At 47.2% G+C, this 17,363-nt stretch overlaps 1 protein-coding gene across 4 annotated transcripts in view; it reads right to left on the reverse strand.

Moving 5' to 3' along the window:
• Window positions 1-17,363, reverse strand: part of ASTN2 (astrotactin 2) — an 837,042-nt gene that overhangs the window by 642,791 nt on the left and 176,888 nt on the right. For all 4 annotated transcript variants that reach the window (XM_081803478.1, XM_081803479.1, XM_081803480.1 and 1 more), the window contains exon 3: window positions 893-1,277. In XM_081803478.1, the coding sequence (XP_081659604.1) occupies window positions 893-1,277 (385 nt within the window). The remainder of the gene's footprint in view (window positions 1-892; window positions 1,278-17,363) is intronic.

Consider the following 17,363-nt stretch of genomic DNA (forward strand, 5'->3'; position numbering starts at 1 on the left):
AAAAAAAAATAAAAAAATAAATAAAGACAAATATGAACACACTCTGTGCTTATGTCCAAATAATCCATTGTCCACCAACTTCCGGGAAACGGATCTCCGCAACAGCCCATATGAAAAGGGTGAGAGGTTTCAGTCATCAAAAAGCCCAATAGGAACCAGCAACCGTGGCATGAAACATGATCTCAAGCTGCATCAATAGAAGCATAACAGCTGGGAAAAGGGAGGTGAAAGTCCCATTTTGCTTAGCACAGGAACATTCCCACCTTGAGGCAGAGGGGTGTTAGCTCTGGTGTTACATTCTAAGACATGAAAAATTAGACTCTCCATCTAGAGGACAGTGGCCAGAATGGTGAAATGTCTGAAAACTACATCACATGAGTCTAGCTGAAGAAACTGGGATTATTTAGGTTGATTTCCAGAAGTTACAGGATGTCTTTTTTTTCTCTTGTCAAATTTTCCGAGAGCTGCCTTAGAGAAGGAAGCTCAGATTCATCTTCTTTGTGGATGTGAAGGGCCAGGGAAACAGATTTCAGCGCAATATACGGAAAAATTTTCTAACAGCAGTGTCTGAAAATGAGATAAATTCTCTCATCTGAGTAGTAAGAAGGCCATCGAGGGAGGTAATCAAGAGATAATGGAGGGATATTGAACTACATAACTTCTGATGCTCCTCAAAACTCCAAGAACACTGGCTTTTTTTTCTTCTTTCTCCCACCACTACCGAAGAGCTAGAGAGGACAAACTCTGATAACCCAACAGAGAGACTGGCCATAAATCCAGAATGGCTTAGCCCAGAAGACACCACCTGTGTCTCCAACCGCCCAGCTTCCCTGCCTCTTCCCAGCTCCCCAAAAGGCCCCCTGGAAGGTGGGATGTAACAAGGAAGACTCACCTTTCTTCTCAAAGTCCCCCTTCTCTTCTCCAGGCCGGCCCAGACTGTCCAGGGTGTGCGTCCCTTGGCTGCCAAACTCATCCTCCCGGGAGACGTGGTTGGCCCGCCGGGGTAGGTCCTCATCCTCTTCGTAGTCATAGTCATCCAGGATGGGGGTCTCCCGGATGGGCACGCCAATGACAGAATTGTGAGCCTGCAGCCGAGAGGAACGGAAGCTTTCCCGGGCCTGGGGTCCCAGCAGCACGGACGGGATGTAGTGAATCTCATGAGTGGCTTCCGTGCTCGCGCTCTTCTGGGGGATTCGGTGGCGCTTCTGCCAGCGCCGCTGGGCATACAGAGCCACAGTGAACACCAGCAGCAGAAGCAGCAGCGCGATGAGGCCACCCTGGAGCAGAAGGGAAGAAGGACAAGCGAATGGGCCACCGTTCTTTGGGCTAGAGTGCCAGAGGGGGGTTTCCTGTCCACTACACCCAGCCCAGATCCCTGGGTGTGGCTCATAAAGACTCAGGAACTGACAGCCGCAGCTTTAAAGCCAGAGAGATGCTGCTTCCAAACCTTTCTCACCCACAAACCAACTGTGTGACCTTGGGCCAACTGCTTGACTTCTCAGAGCCTTGTTTTTCATGTGTACAAGGATGAGTAAGAATCCCTGCCCTCCCTTCTTCATTAGGTTGCCACGAGGAGCAAGTGAGATGGATAATGGTCACGTCAGAGCAACGCAGACAACTAAATGCTGGAAGAGTTAAGGGCCATGGCTTCACACAGGTGAGTATCTGAATTTCGACTCTGCCTCCCATCAGCTGAGTGACCCCAGGACATTTGCTCACGCTCTCTCAGCTTTGCTTCCTCATCTCTAGAATGAACCCACTGAGGGATCAAGAGATGGTAGCCTTTTTTCCAACCTGCTGCAAATATGAGACAACATTATAAGGTCAAACATAATTTCTGCACAGTCTGTATTTCCTTCATTATCAGAAACACTAATCTTTTTTTTTAATTAAAGATTTTATTTATTTATTTGAGAAAGAGAAAGGGAGAGCATGAGCAGGGGGAGAGGCAGAGGGAGAGAGAAAGGGAGAAGCAGGCTCCCCACTGAGCAGGGAGCCTGACAAGGGGCTCGATCCCAGGACCCCAGGATTATGACCTGAGCTGAAGGCAGACGCTTAACCGACTGAGCCACCCAGGCGTCCCAGAAACACTAGTCTGCTAATATGTGACTTCCAATAGGGGGCCTGAGACAAAATAGGTGCTTCATAAATATTTGTTAGGGGGCGCCTGGGTGGCTCAGTCATTAAGCATCTGCCTTCGGCTCAGGTCATAATCCCAGGGTCCTGGGATCTAGCCCCACATCGGGCTCCCTGCTCAGCGGGAAGCCTGCTTCTCCCTCTCCCACTCCCCCTTCTTGTATTCCCTCTCTCACTGTCTCTCTCTGTCAAATAAATAAATAAAATCTTTTTAAAAATAAATAAATAAATAAATACTTGTTAAATGACTAAATAAAAAAAAAAAAAACATGTCTTTCTAGGGCTCTTTTAATAAGAACATTAAGGTAAACTGAAGCTTATTTTTCTTTAATACATCCCACCGGCAAATATTCAATTGAGTCTGCCTCCCATACCTTACCTTGGAACAATTTACAATGTTACATGATTCATGAGACTCATGAAATAACCTTTCTGTGAGTTCTTTAAGAGCAGGATTACTTACAAACATGTCTATATCCCCCATGGCACCTGCCAAGGGCTGGAGGTGATAGGTAGGCATTCTCCTCGCTCCATTTTATTCACTCTGTGCCAGAAACATCTTCAGTGAACCGAGTAGCCCCCCTCAGTTACCTTGCTTTTCTCCCTTACCGACAGTGCTTTGTGGTTGGGGGACTGGAGGGTGCTGTGTTGAGTCCCTGGGGGTAATCTCCAAGGTTGGGAAGGATTGCTCTCTATGGGGGGGGGGGGGGGCTGAAATCGAGAGACCCAGAAACTCATGGTGAGCAACAGAGCAAAAGCTGAGCCTCGTTTCTAGCTGTGACTTCTGTTAGGCATACCTCCTTAGGCCAGGAAGAACGCTAAAATTACTAAAATAATCTGCTATCCTGCTGCCTACACCAGAAAGCTGTCATGTTCTTTTTGCAAGGCCCTCGGATCAGTAAGCTGGAATTCATCACCTCCATGGCAGGTGCGGAGTGGGTGGGAAAATGGGCTAAGAGGTCCCCAGGCATGCAGGTACGGCCAGCCGCCCTGCCTTGACTTCAGGAGTGAGTTGCTGTGGAATCCCCAGGAAGCTTCCTCTGGATGTCAGAACTGAAGAACAAGTATACAAACCAAGTAAATCTACAAGTACGTGCATTTCTCTCGTGTGTGTGTGTGTGTGTGTGTGTGTGTATACTCTGTCAAATACATATAAAATGGGTGCGTGTGCATGGTTCCTGACCCTTGGAGCCCCCCAAAACAAGAACAGATCCTTTTTTCCCTCCACAGAACATACAATAACGATTGCTCTGTGTCTAGAAGTCTCGTTTGACAGGGTATTACTTGTCAGTTTTTCCACCACAGAGAAGAAAGGGAGGAGACAGAGGAAGGGAGGGAGGAGTATAAAGGAAAGAGGTAACAGCAAGGACAGTGAAGAGAGAAAGGAGGCAGAAGAACACTTGCTAAAACAATAGCAGGCCCTCTCCTTACTACTTCATGCTATTTGATCTTCATGACAACTCTATGTGATGGGATTGTAGTGTCTGTTCTATTGATGAGATGAGGAAAAGGCAGTTCAGAGAGGTTAAGTAATTTGCTTGAAGTCACACAGGTTTTGATCCTAGGTCCATCTGTGTACAAAAGGCCAGGATGTGGTAAAGCAGGGATCTGAACACAAGGCTTCATTGCATAGCATGATGGTTCCCACAGACCGCAGGGAGGAGAGGAGAAAATGGGAAAGATCCAGGATTCGAGGGGCACGCTTAAAGCTGCTCTTCACAAAGTGTTTCATTTTGGTTACTGACATCCTTAGGGAAATCTCCTTGCCTATCTTCATACTTCTGGGCATTTCACTGGCTGTGAGGGTCAGGCCCTGCCTGGTTCAGGGCCCTTCATTCTCAGGCCCTCCCGCCCACCCCGTTTATGAGGGTTGGACCCTGTGGTCAGATCCCAGGATTAACAATGACCTGGGAAAGATAAAGCCTAACCAAACTGTCCACTTCCACCCATGACCGCCCCTCCCTGCCTGCACTGCATCCAAACTGCCCTCCCTGGTCACCCCTGCAATCCTGGATCAGCTCCTAAATCCAGATAAGCAGCTCCTGGAAGGCAGGAAGCCCCACACTTTGCCTCCGACACCCTCCAGCAGTATCTGGCATAGTGGCTAAGGGCTGGCCTCAGAGTGACACGATTTTAGTCCAGATTCTACGCCTTAGAGGCTACGTGACCTTCTAGGTCACTTTCCCTTTCAGAGCCTTGGCTTTGTGATTGGTTAAATAAGGGCAGTATTCACAGTGTCAGCTCACTGGGTCACTGTGAGGCTAAGTAAGATGTGTGTAGTGTTTGGTGCCATGTGGGGGATGCAGCCGTCGCTCACAGATTGTTAGCTACTGCTGCTATCAACAGCCTCAGCAAGGGTCTATCTCATGTACATGAACAAATGAAGGAATGAATGAATCAACAGCTTGACCTTCTGCACCCCAATGCCTGTTCTGCAAAACTTGTCCGGAGACCCAAATCCTTCTTAATCTGGACCAGACACCTCACAGGTGTTCTGTCATTTACCTTTTCACAACTGTGCACGTGAGGTATCTTTGTCCTATGTGAAGTAAGGAAACTGAGGCACAAAGCCAGAAGGTCCATTATGCAAGGTAGTGCAGCTGATCTTCGCACTAGCTTCAGCATGGCTCCTATGGACCCTCAACTTACTCGCCTGTAAATTGGACTTAGCAATACTTGGAACAGTAGAGCATAGTTGGGGGCACAGAAAGTCAAAGGCTCAGAAAGACTTCGTCAACTCTCATGCTACCACACAGAAGCTGGGCAACCTTGGACAAAGGAATGAATCTCCCAATCACAATTTTCTCATCCACAAGATTGGGTCCCAAGCATCCATACAGAGACAGGTTAGATGTGGGCTCATGGCCGTGGAGAGCTACGCTCAGTGCCTGGTACGTGGTAAACTTATGATCAGCTCTGATTCATGTGTTATACCCGGTTGCTGGGCAAAGAAAACCTGAGCACTGCCAGGATAGCCCTTACAAACTGAGAAGTGCTGTGCACAGGCTCGAGAGAACCATGTGGCCACCTCTATTCCTAGTGGGACATTCCACCCTAAGAAAGCAGACACGTTAATGCAGAAGCAAGAAGAAACTGTCATCCGCATCCTTGCAGATGATCCTTGGTCCAGGCTCCGGCGCTAGCCCACACACACAGAGCTGTACCCCATTTCTTGGTAGTCTTTCTCCACCAACAGCAAGCCAACAGAAAAGCAGGCGATGACACCAGGAAGGTAAGGAGGGCCAGAGTGTCCAGCCAGTGAGTCTGCACACCGGGAGCCAACATGAGCCCTGGAGGTGAAGAAAACACTATAGGGCCACAGCAAGCCAAGGAGGGAGGAGAGGACACAGGGAAAGGCTGTGCAGTTTTAGAAAGCAGGTTAAGAAGACGCCAAGGCTGGAGGGGTGGTGAGCAAAGGCCCTGTTGGCCTCAGGGACGACCTGATGCCAAATCCGATTTGGACTGTGTTCACTTTTGGGCAGTCCAAGACAAACAAGGTTGGAGAAGTGGCAGCGATTTCCAGAAATAAAAATGCCAGTCTGTTACTTAGGGGTTGGTTTGTGTGAGACTGTGAGCATCACAGGTCTTGGGGTGAACAGTTTTACCTTTTTCTTACAGATCTGAGGATTTCACTAAGCTGTCAGGGAGGAAGTGGGAAAGAGACGACGGCAGGAGCAACGGGCGTCCCTGTCCCTAATGGAACCTTCCCTACTAGAAGTCTCTCTAGAGCAGGATCAGCCCACTCCTCTTGTTCTGTTACTGACGGTGAGCCAGACAAGGGTGAGGGTGGGGATGTCAAGGGCAGAGTGCCACGATGGGGAAAGCAGGTGTCTGGGGGCTCAGAGACCAATGTGGGGATCCCGGATTCCCTCCGAGCTGTGTGTGACAAGCTGGCTGTGATATTTTACCTCCTTGGGCTGCATACAGGCTCGTATCTATAAAATGCTCTGATGGTTCCCAATGTGAAAAGTCATGCCAAGGATTAAACAAGAAAATAAAAGGTCTGGCACTGAAATACTCAACAAGTATCAACCTCTCTATTCCTCTATCCCAAACCAAATCCTTTTGCACCCGCCCCCCTTACTCAAAACCCTTTCTTGGCTCTCCAGGCCCTCAGAATAATGTCAGGACCCCTTGCCTGGCACTCAAGGCCCTTCATGAGGAGGTGTCTGCTTCTTTCTCAGGCCCAGCTCCCCCCAAGTCCCATACCCTGTCCTGGAGCCACAATGAGCAATGAGCATTCCCCCAAAGTGTGATGCTTGGGGCTCTTCCACCCTGGCTGCACCCTCAGCCTAGGGTGCTCTCACCCCTTCATGGTTTAAATAATGACGCTCCCAAAATTCAGGTCCACCCAGAACCTCAGAATGTGATCTTATTTGGAAATAGGGTTGCTGCAGTTTTAACTGGTTGAGATGAGGTCATCCTGGATTGGGTGGGCCCTAAATCCAATGACTGATGTCCTCATAAGAAGAGTAGAGGGCACAGACAAACAGCCAGCCAGCCACACACAGAGAGAGGGGAGAAGGAGGCCATGTAAAGGTAGAGACAGAGATTGCAGTGATGCATCCACAAGCCAAGGAATGCCTAGGATTGCCCGTCACCAACAGAAGCAATTAGGAGGCATGGGACAGATTCTCCATCAGCCTCCAGAATAAGCAAACCCCGCTGACATCTTGATTTTGGACTTCTGGCCTCCTGAACTGTGAGGGAATAAATTTTTGTTGTTTTAAACCTCCCACTCTGTGGTGATTTGTTACGGCAGCCCTAGGAACCTAATACACTCCCCTCCATTTGCTCATCTCAACTCACTCAACCATCTCAGCTCGGAGATCACTTCCTCAGGGAGTCTTGGCCTCTTCAGGTTGGGGCTGGTCTGTGAGATCTCCTCTCACAGCCCCTGTGGTTTTCAATCATCTGCTGCACTTCCACAATATGGTCATTTGGTTGACAGTGTTCCCACTCTAGGTCCTGAGCTGCCATCTACCCCCACCATTTACTCAGCCTAAGATGCAGTACTTGGCCCAGAGAAGGTGCTTAATAAATATCCAGGAGCCTAAAATCTTGACCAGACATGCCAGAGAAATAGAAATCATACCATCCCCATAGCAGCTCTGACCTCAGCATCCAAAGGCACCTGATCAAACCTCACATGGACCCTCCCTGCTGCTCTGCCTTCATCCCCATGTTAGTACCTCCAGCTGATTTGCTTACAGACACCATATCAAACACTGAAAAATATATAAAGATGAAAAATAGAAAGTACCCCAAACTACCCTACTGAGAGAGCCTTCTGAAAAGTCAAACTTAGAACTCCATTCAGCCCGGCCTCATTTTAATCTATTTTTTCATGTTAACTATCCAGGAACGGGAGAAGGAGCCAGAGAAAGAAAAAAAAAGGGGGGGGGGATAATGTGAGAAATGCTTTATTTGACAATGTGTCATTGGGAAACTGATTATTTCTGTCTCCAGCCTTTTTAATATTCCCTCACAATGGCCAAGCTGCAAGGGGATTTGGTATTCTAAGACTGGATTTATAATACTCTGTTCAGCAGTGATAAGAACACGGGCCTTTAATCCTCAGAGCTGTGAACATGCATATTCTCCCAAGTAATGTCCTTCTCTTCTCATCACTTGGGTCTGGTCTCGACAGCCTGCCCCAGGATGGCTGAAGACTGATGATCCACTGGGTGTACTCCTGACCATTTGCCGAGCGACGGAGCTAGGAGGGTAAGGGCTCCAAGTTCTCTGGGAAGTCTCCTTTTGGGCTTCAGTCTATGTTTAAGATGGAGGGATTACTGGAAATTAATCCAGACCTTTGGTATTATAGATAAGGAAAACTGAGATTCAGAGAGAAGTGACTTGACCAAGTTCACAGATCATTCTAAAATGGTATTGGGGGCAGGATGTGCAGCCCATATTCCCCCAAAGCTGCTGAGAAATCATGTGAACCCTGACAGTTATCTACAACACAGCTTCTGCCACCTTCCCTTTCTCTCCACCCAATGGCTGTCCTATCTCCCAGTTGTCACATTCTTTCATTGTGATCATTTTAATACACTCCGGATGATCTACCAGGCTTTGTCCCCTCCCCTACTGTTCTCAGTCCCTCTTCTTGCCCATGACTCAGGCACAGCTGGATACAGAAACCCTCCTCACTGAATAAGCTGGAAAGTCCTGTGGTTTGACAGGTTCTCGTCCATCAGGCCCCCACCCTTTCTGGATAATCCGGTCTCAAAACATATGCTTTCGAGGTACCTTTCTCAAAATACATGCTTCACCCACCCATGCCGCCAACCCTATGAGCACTTACGCTACAGAGCGCACACAGTGCTAGGTATCCAACCACATATCAGACCTCACTGTTTCTATTACATGTCCTGATATTTTCACCCAAGTCATTTCTTCTGCTTGGAATGCCACCCTCATTGTTATCCCTCACCTCATCTACACATCCAAATACCACCAGACTTCAAAGCTAATGTCAATGCAGTTTCCTTGGTAAACTCTGCTGGGATCTCCCCTCTCTAGGCTCAGCCAGAAGAAATCTCTTCATCCTCTGAACTCCCATGGTGCTTCATCTGAACCTTCACTTAAGGAGCTTTAGCATTTTCTACCTTATATTAGAGTTATTAGTGTTTGGTACTTAGCGCCCCTACTGGTTAGATTATTATACCCGATGCACAGATGAAAAAGTGAGGCTCAGAACATAAACTTGCTTGAGAGGACACAACAAGGTGGCAAATGTATGACATAAGGCCTCCCAACTGAGACAGCATCCAGTCAACTGCAGGCTCACTATCTCGACTGGAAATGTCCACTGGACCTTGAGGGAGAACAAGATGAGAACTATATTGCAAAAGGCATGACCATTCTTTAGGCATTCATGTTGCTCAGATTTTTTTTCTTTTTAAGCAATAAGGTGGCAAGATTGCACTGAATGGAAGTAAGGAGACCATCGAGGTAGCTGTTCACGATAGCCTAAAACAGCAGTTCTCAATTTTGCTCCCCTCCCCCGCAACAGAAGACATTTGGTAATGGGGACATTTTCAGTCGTCATGACCGGAGAGAGGGCGCTACTGGTATTTAGTGGGTAGAGGTCAAGGAATCTGTAAGCATCCTACATGAAAAGGACAGCTTGATACAACAAAGACTATCTGGCCCTAAATGTCAATAGTACAGAGATTGAGGAAGCAGCCTGCAGGTAGGGCAGTTAAAGGGGACAGTTAGTGACTGGGGTAAAACAAGACATGTCAGGGGATGGGAAGACTTGGTGTCTGATTAACAAGAAAGGGAAGGAAGAAGGAGCCAACAATGACACCATTGTGTGGATTCTGCAATTGGATTAGAGAGGAAACATCCATGTTAATTTTTTTCCTAGGGAAGCTCCCAGAAGGCTATGAAAGATCCCAGCACATAATCAAATGAAGAGATAAGTTACATGTGTGAACAATTAGGAGAAGATAAACACACAACAACTGATAAGGATTTATATCTATATATACAAGCGAGTGTACGTATGTATATATTCATACGTATAAAAATATACTCACACCTATCTTTATGTTCCTATACTTAGCTATATTTATCTATAGCTATCTCTTTGTGTCTAGACAGATATAAGGTGACCTATTTAAGGAGATCCCATTATAGAAAAGGAAACATTTTTTCTTTTAAACTAGTCATCTACTTATAATGTATCTATCAGATAACACTATTTCCCAAGATAATGCCAAGGGAATAAAGTAAAAACGTAGCAGTTCTTTGTAACGTAGTCATTCCCCACTCAGATCAACCTTCCTTAATCATCTTTAGATCAGATCAGAATGAAGCTGAATCCTGAGAGATCGATCTGAATCCTAGGGAAATGTTTCAAGGGGAAAGCTAATGAACGAACGTCGGGACAGTGGCGCTTGCCCGTGAGTCAGACAGAAGTGGATTTTAGCCACGGCTGTATTACCTTCCGGTCGTGCGTCTTTGGGTAGGTGATTTGAGTTTCCTCCGTTTTCTCATCTGTAAATTGGGTCAGTAGCCCTGGCCGAGAGGGTCTGTGGAGGATTAAATACGTCTGCATTATGGAACATGAGTGCAGTGACTTGCAAATCATGGCTCTCAGGAAATATTAGCACCCTTACGATTGATGTAAGACCTATTTCCTGAACAATAAAATGCAAAGGAGTGGTGAGGCCACCACTTCTCCACAATACTGTGAGAGAGTCTCTGTGCAGTTTCCCAGCTGCATTCCCATGACCACCCCTGCTCTCCTCCTCCCGGCTCCAAGCCGTGAGCCCTTGACTACATTCCTTCCCTTCCCTGGGGGGAGCAGGTGAGAATGGATGGTCTCTGACAGGAACTCCAGCTCCAATTTTCTAGAGTAGAAAGGCAGAGGCAGACTTGAAAGCGTTCCTGAACAAATGAAATACATATTCTCATGACATCCTGCCTAGAATTGCCACTGTGTACGCAGGTACGGCCGGGTTAAATGTCCTGTGTCCCTCCCACCATCTCACACACCTGTGTGCTTGCTCACGCGGCTCACTTGGCCTGAAACACCCCTCCTTTGCTTCTCTGTCTAGTCCTTTAACCTCAGCTCCTGGGTCCTGAGTTCTCAACAAGCCTTTCTGAAACCTGCTCTCTCGCTCTAGCTGGGTGAAGTACACAACTTTCAGACTCCTCAGTGACTCCTGCTTCCATCTGCCAATACCTTCCCACCACCCCTGTGTACACAAGACCCAGCCTGGGTAGGTCCGACACGGAGTCGGCCTCATGATGCACTTATTGTATTTTCACACTGAGAGACAGTGAAGGAAAGGGCTGGGTTTTATTTCTTTCTGAACAAATTTGAATGTTTCATGACACATAGTAGATCCTCAATTACTGGAGAGAAGAATGAATGAATGAATCCATTAGAAACTCCTCTCTGAGGACAGGTGGCTGAAATATACCTCCATCTGTTTGGCAAGTCTCCATTTGTGTGCGAGAATACTGAAGATAATTCACAGGGGCCATTCAGCACAAATCGGTACCCTACTCCAAATCCTCAGGTGGCCTCTCACGTTCTGTCTGAAAGCCCACTCTGAAGGATGGATGAATGAAGAGGGTGGGAGAAAGCATCTTCAAAAGGATTGATTTTCCTCCTCTTCTTTGGGTCATGAAGACAACAGATGAACCCAGATGACTGGAGAGGAATGTTGCACTCATCCATCGATGTACTCATTTGCCAGGTTAAGGGCACGCCTGGAAGAAGGCAGACCACCATTCAAGGTCTTCCTCTGCCACCCACCAAAGACGTCTGTTGTGAGAACTAAGTAAACTGATGTATCTATCTACGTGACCTCACACAGCCCTTGACCTATAGAAAACATTTAGTCCCCAGTAGGTATTGGCTTCATTGTTCCTGTGTAACATATTGTTAGACCCTGTCCCTGTGAAAACCTCTTGCTTGGATCTAGGAACACACAGATATGGCCTGGAAGAACTTGCAGCTCGTTTGTAGAAACAGATAAGTAAGCAGATAATCATTGTAATGCACAGTTCAATAAGTTCTATGCCAGAGGGAAACACAGTGAGAAGCAAAGAGTTTCTTAAAGCTTCTAAGTGCAAAGCATAGAGGAAGTGGGAATAAAAAGGATTTCCTTATAATTCCCAATACAGTCAAGTTTAAAGGTGTGGGAGTGGGCTGGCCCATCCCATCAGGTGCACCCCCACCCAAATGCGACAGAGTGGATGACCAACTACACAGCATGATGGCTGATGATGCAGGCTCTGACGTTGAAGAACCTGGGTCTGAGCACCTGTGGCATCACCAACCAGCTCTGGAGCCTTGGGTGGGTCACGGCACTTTCCTGAGCTCAGTTTTCTCACCTGGAAAGCTGAGGACAGCAGTCTTTGTTGGATGGAGCTATTGTGAGATTAAACAATGCACAAAAGGGATTCAGTGCAGTGTCTAGAACACAGCCATGGTCAACAAATGGTGGTTTCAAACATTCTGGCAGAGGGAAACACACTGAGAAGGAAATCAGAACATTTTGGTCCCAATCCTGGCCCTGCCCCTTTACAGAGAAGAAGAAAGAAGTGTGCAGGATGCTCCCAGGTCCTCACACATATTTCTAAACAAGGTGGCCAGAGCAGCTATATGAGAGCTCAGCATTCTTCAGTTAACAGATGAAGGAAGTGAACCTCCAAGAGGTGACTTTGCCCAAGGTTCCAGAATCCAAAGTCAGTCTGCAGCAGACTGTTGTAATAATACTGAGACCCTCCGTGTGTCCCTAGAGTTGGCAGTATATAGAACCTGTATTCTCTGCTCGGGGCATTATTCTCTGGGAATGTGTTGCAGATGCACAGGATCCAAGAAGAGATCCCTGGAGAGATCCCTGATACGGTGCCCACTATAAGCCACTGTGCCCAACAACTCAACCTTCTGAGATGGGAAGGAGAGCTAAGACTCCAAGAGCCCAGTTAATCCTTAACTCATGGAAAATAGCTTTCATACAGGCAGCAAACTTCCAAAGTGAGCTGGCTTCTTGGGAAATCATGGAGGGGGAAGTTTAGTGTGGGGGCAGGGTGGGGGTGCTGTTCTAACACTAAGACACAGCTTCATCTGAGAAGACTTCCCTCTGGACAGTTCCCCTTACTCTTGGCTCCAACACAGACCTATCTCTTTTCCTTGTTTTAACTTTATTTATACCACTTTCTTCTCTCTACTGTTATATTAACATTGATGTGTTAACCTTGTTTATGGTTCTAATGGACTAGAACTTCCATAAGGCAGAACCTCTGTTTTGTTTATTTATCATCAACAAAACAACTTACGGCTTTGTTGGTGTTTACTAAATAGTTTTACTATTTAACTATTTAAACACCACTAATAGTTTACTAAATGGTTTTTGGATGGATGGATGGATACATATCTCCCCAAATGACTTGGTAACCCCTAAGGGTCAATCGTCTTGGAATCCTGCTCCACAGCCAGGAGATTGGAAGACACTTAGTGAACACACACACACACACACACACCCTGCCATTAGTCCCCCCTGGGCCCTGGGAAGGGGTACTTGTTTTAGAAGTAATTAGGAGGCAAATCTGGTTAAATGTCTGGCTGCTTCTCTCCACCACTGGGGCAGAGGAGAAAAGTGGGTCTCAATTCCAAATTTCTTTACTCATTTATTCTTTTTGTAAATATTGAAGAGACACTGACCCAGAAAGCAAAAGGGTGAGGGGATGTCTGACCCAACTATTTGTGCACAATCACCTTCCACAGAAAGCAAATTGATAGCTGTATCTATTAGCTGTTCCCATTCTCGTGTCTGGATGGAAATGATAGGACGTTACAGGAAAGGGAGCATCCAGGATGTAGCTCGAAAAACACTGCATCTGGTGCAAATCCTGGCTGTCCCTGCTGAGCTGGGCAGCCCTGGGCCAGCCACTCTGCCTTTCTGAATCTCAGAATTTTAAATCCCGGCTTTAAAGTGATCAAGACAACAGGTGTCTCTGCCTCTTTATGAAGGACCCCACTGAGAATCAGATTTATGAGAGAACATTATATGCTGCCGAGTGATTTTACTGATAGGTATTGGTGCTTAGTAGAAGCACTGAAAAAGAGAGGGAAGAAACCAACCAGTGGTAATTCAGGCGGACAATAACTGAAGTCGCAAAAAGCCACACTGCAAATCCAGAGGCTTTCTGCTATTTCTGATGCTTCCACCGGTTTTCATCAAGCTTCTTCGAAACTTATTACAAGTCACACAATAGGGGTCTTTTAGAGGCACTGTTTTGCTGCCATTTCCCAGCGCTGGCGATGGAATTGTCAATTGTCTTGCAGGCGTGTCGGGATGGCCTTGGGATCTCCCCTACTGGGCTTGATCAGGAAAACCCCAGGAAAGTTAGTTACTAAGGGCAGAGAGTCAAGCACAAGATGCCAAGCCAAGACGAGGGAAGAGAGAGACGCCTCAACTGGAGGCTGCTCCGGGCCGTGGCAGGAGCCGGAAGCAAAAGCTGCTCAGTGTCCTTGCTGTGCCCACCAGAGGCTGACCTGGGAGGATTTACCATCCCCCTTGTCACCTTCCCGCCCCATGTCACCTGGAGTTTTCTGGAAACATGGAATTCAGCATTTCCTGAGTACCCCAAGTCAGCAGATACCTACTACCTCACCCTTAGTCACCTCTGAGACGCCCTCCACCCTAGCCAACACCTTAGGCATCCCAGGGTCCAGGCAGCAAAAGGAGCTGTTAGGTGCCAATGCTTTCTTTCCTTGTTCAGGGAACATTCTAATTGCACCACCAATAACCTGCCCCGCCCCACCACGAGTGCTAAACACCTCAAAATCTGTTCCCTGAGACCTCGCTGTCACAAGCTGCGCTGCCCCAAGGTGGCTCTCTAGGTCCTGCTTCCCCCCACCCCTTAGATTCTGTGTCTACACCCTCAGATCCAGTCCCAGCTTAGCTTAAGTCTGGGGAGAGTACAGGGACCCAAAGCCTCAGCGTACTGTAGCCTAAAGGGGTCAGTGATAGCTCCCCCAGGCGAGCCAGCCACGACGACATATCATTTGAGGTGAGAGCCTGAAGCCGCAAGGCTGGGGTCTGGGAGATGACTTAGATGAAGTTCAACTTACTCCTGTAGCTGCTGGACTAAATGCCCATGTCATACAGCCACCTGCTGCCCATACTGGTGAGGGGCCTAGGCTCAAGCACAACCCTGTGCATTTTGAACCAGTCAGAATGTTCTGGAAGAACAGGTAGAGGTGGGAGAGGGTCTGTCCCAGAGAAAGTCCTTGTTTCTGAATCTGGACCTCCAAAGAAGCTGGGGGCATTTGCTTCCTAGGTCTGCCATCAACATCACCACAAACTGGGTGCCTTAAGACAAGAAAAAGTTGTTCTCTCATAGTTCAGGAAGCCAGGAGTCTAAAATCAAGGTGTCTGGGGGCACATGGGTGGCTCAGTCATTAAGCATCTGCCTTCGGCTCAGGTCATGATCCCAGGGTCCTGGGATCAAGCCCCGCATCGGGCTCCCTGATCCGTAGGAAGCCTGCTTCTCCCTCTCCCACTCCCCCTGCTTGTGTTCCCTCTCTCGCTGTGTCTCTCTCTGTCAAATAAATAACATCTTTAAAAACAAAACAAAACAACCAAACGAAAAGCAAACAAACAAACAAAAAATAAAATAAAATCAAGGTGTCTGCAGAGCCACACTCCCTCCCAGGGCTCTAGGGAGGAATCCTTCCTTGCGTCTCCCAGTATGTGGTGGCTCCTGAGATTCCATGGCATGTGACAGCATCATTCCAATCTCTGTGTGAATTCTTTTTTTTTAATTGTTTTATTAACATATAATGTATCATTTGTTTCAGGGGTACAGGTCTATGATTCATCAGTCTTACACAATTCACAGCACTCACCATAGCACATACCCTCCCCAATGTCCATCACCCAGCCACCCCATCCCTCCCACCCCCTCCACTCCAGCAACCCTCAGTTTGTTTCCTGAGATTAAGAGTCTCTTACGGTTTGTCTCCCTCTCTGGTTTCATCGTTTCATTTTTTCCTCTCTTCCCCTATGATCCTCTGTCTTGTTTCTCAAATTCCTCATATCAGTGAGATCATATGATACTTGTCTTTCTCTGATTGACTTATTTCGCTCAGCATAATACCCTCCAGTTCCATCCACGTCATTGCAAATGGCAAGATTTCATTCTTTTTGATGGCTGCGTAATATTCCATTGTCTATATATACCACCTCTTCTTTATCCATTCATCTGTCGATGGACATCCAGGCTCTTTCCACAGTTTGGATATTGTGGACATTGCTGCTATAAACATTGGGGTGCACGTGCCCCTTCGGATCCCTACATTTGTATCTTTGGGGTAAACACCCAGTAGTCTGCGTGAGTCTTTACATCACCTTCTTCTCCCTGTGCCTCTTTGGGTCCTCTTTTCTTCTTATGAGGGCACCAGCCACCGGATGTACAGCATACCCTAAGTCTGGGATGATTTCATCTTGAGATCCTTAACTAATTACATCTACAAAGACCCGGTTTCCAAATAAGTTTCCCTTCTGAGGGTCCAGTGAAGATGAATTTGGGGGGATACTATTCAACCAACTAGACCTAGAAGGATATCTAAGGTCCATTATTTAGAGTCATGAGTCTCTGAGATAATACATTGTACATGAACCGAAAAAATTCAGCCAGGAAAGAAAAGGACTAAGAGAGAGTAGCAAGATCTCTTTTCCTTTCCCTGCATGGCTGCGCTGAGGCAGAGGACACAAACACTGCATGCAATGTGGGAGGCGGCATCTGAACAACGAGGAGAAATGACAGGAAGATACCTGTGGACTGAAAACAAAACAAAACAAAAACCGGGGTGCCTGGGTGGCTCAGTCGGTTAAGTGTCTGCTTTCAGTTCAGGTCATGATCTCAGGGTCCTGGGAAGGTCCCAGAAGCCTGCTTCTCCCTCTCCCTCTGCCGCTCCCCCTGCTTGTGCTCTCGCTCTCCAATAAATAAATAAAATCTTTAAAAACAAGAAAAAACAAATAACAAAACAAAAAACCACTTCCTGTCACAGCAAACTCAACTCACCTCTTAAGACATAGCTTGCATACCTCCTTCTTGACTCTCCCAGATAGAGATGATCACGCCCTTTCCCACCACCCTGTGTGGCCCAACCACACTGCTGTGGTCTGAATGTTGGTGTCCACCCAAAATTCGTATGTCCCAAAACTAATGTCCAAAGTGATGGTATGAGGAAGCGGGGCCCATCACAGGTGATGAGGCCATGAGGTGGAACCCTCATGAATGGGATCCGTGCCCTTATGTAAAAGGCCGCAGAGCTAGCTCACTGTTTCCACCATGAGCATACAACAAGACATCTTCAATCCCCAACAGGGCCCTCACCTGAGCACGCAGACACCCTGATCTCCAACTTCCAGCCTCCATGCCTGAGAAATAAATTTCTCCTGCTTATAAGCCACCCAGCCTGGGGTATTTTGTGATAGCCTCCTGAACAGACGAAGACAGAGATGTTTCCCAAACCTGCCTGATCCTAAGAATCCCCTGGGGATGCTCATTAAAAATACTTGTTTCTGGCTTTACTGAGCCCTACCGGATCAGCTGCAGGGGACCTTACCAACAGCTAGGCTTGGTGAAGCTGACCTAGTGATTGACATATGGGTTGATATGGAGCAGAAGAGTATCCCTGATTGACCTCTTTCTTTTCCCTCTTTTATATATGCCACTTTAGCCTT

This window comes from Leptonychotes weddellii, chromosome 14 (assembly GCF_054177405.1).
Source record: "Leptonychotes weddellii isolate Sample4059 chromosome 14, ASM5417740v2, whole genome shotgun sequence".
NCBI classification, from domain to species: Eukaryota; Metazoa; Chordata; class Mammalia; order Carnivora; family Phocidae; genus Leptonychotes; species Leptonychotes weddellii.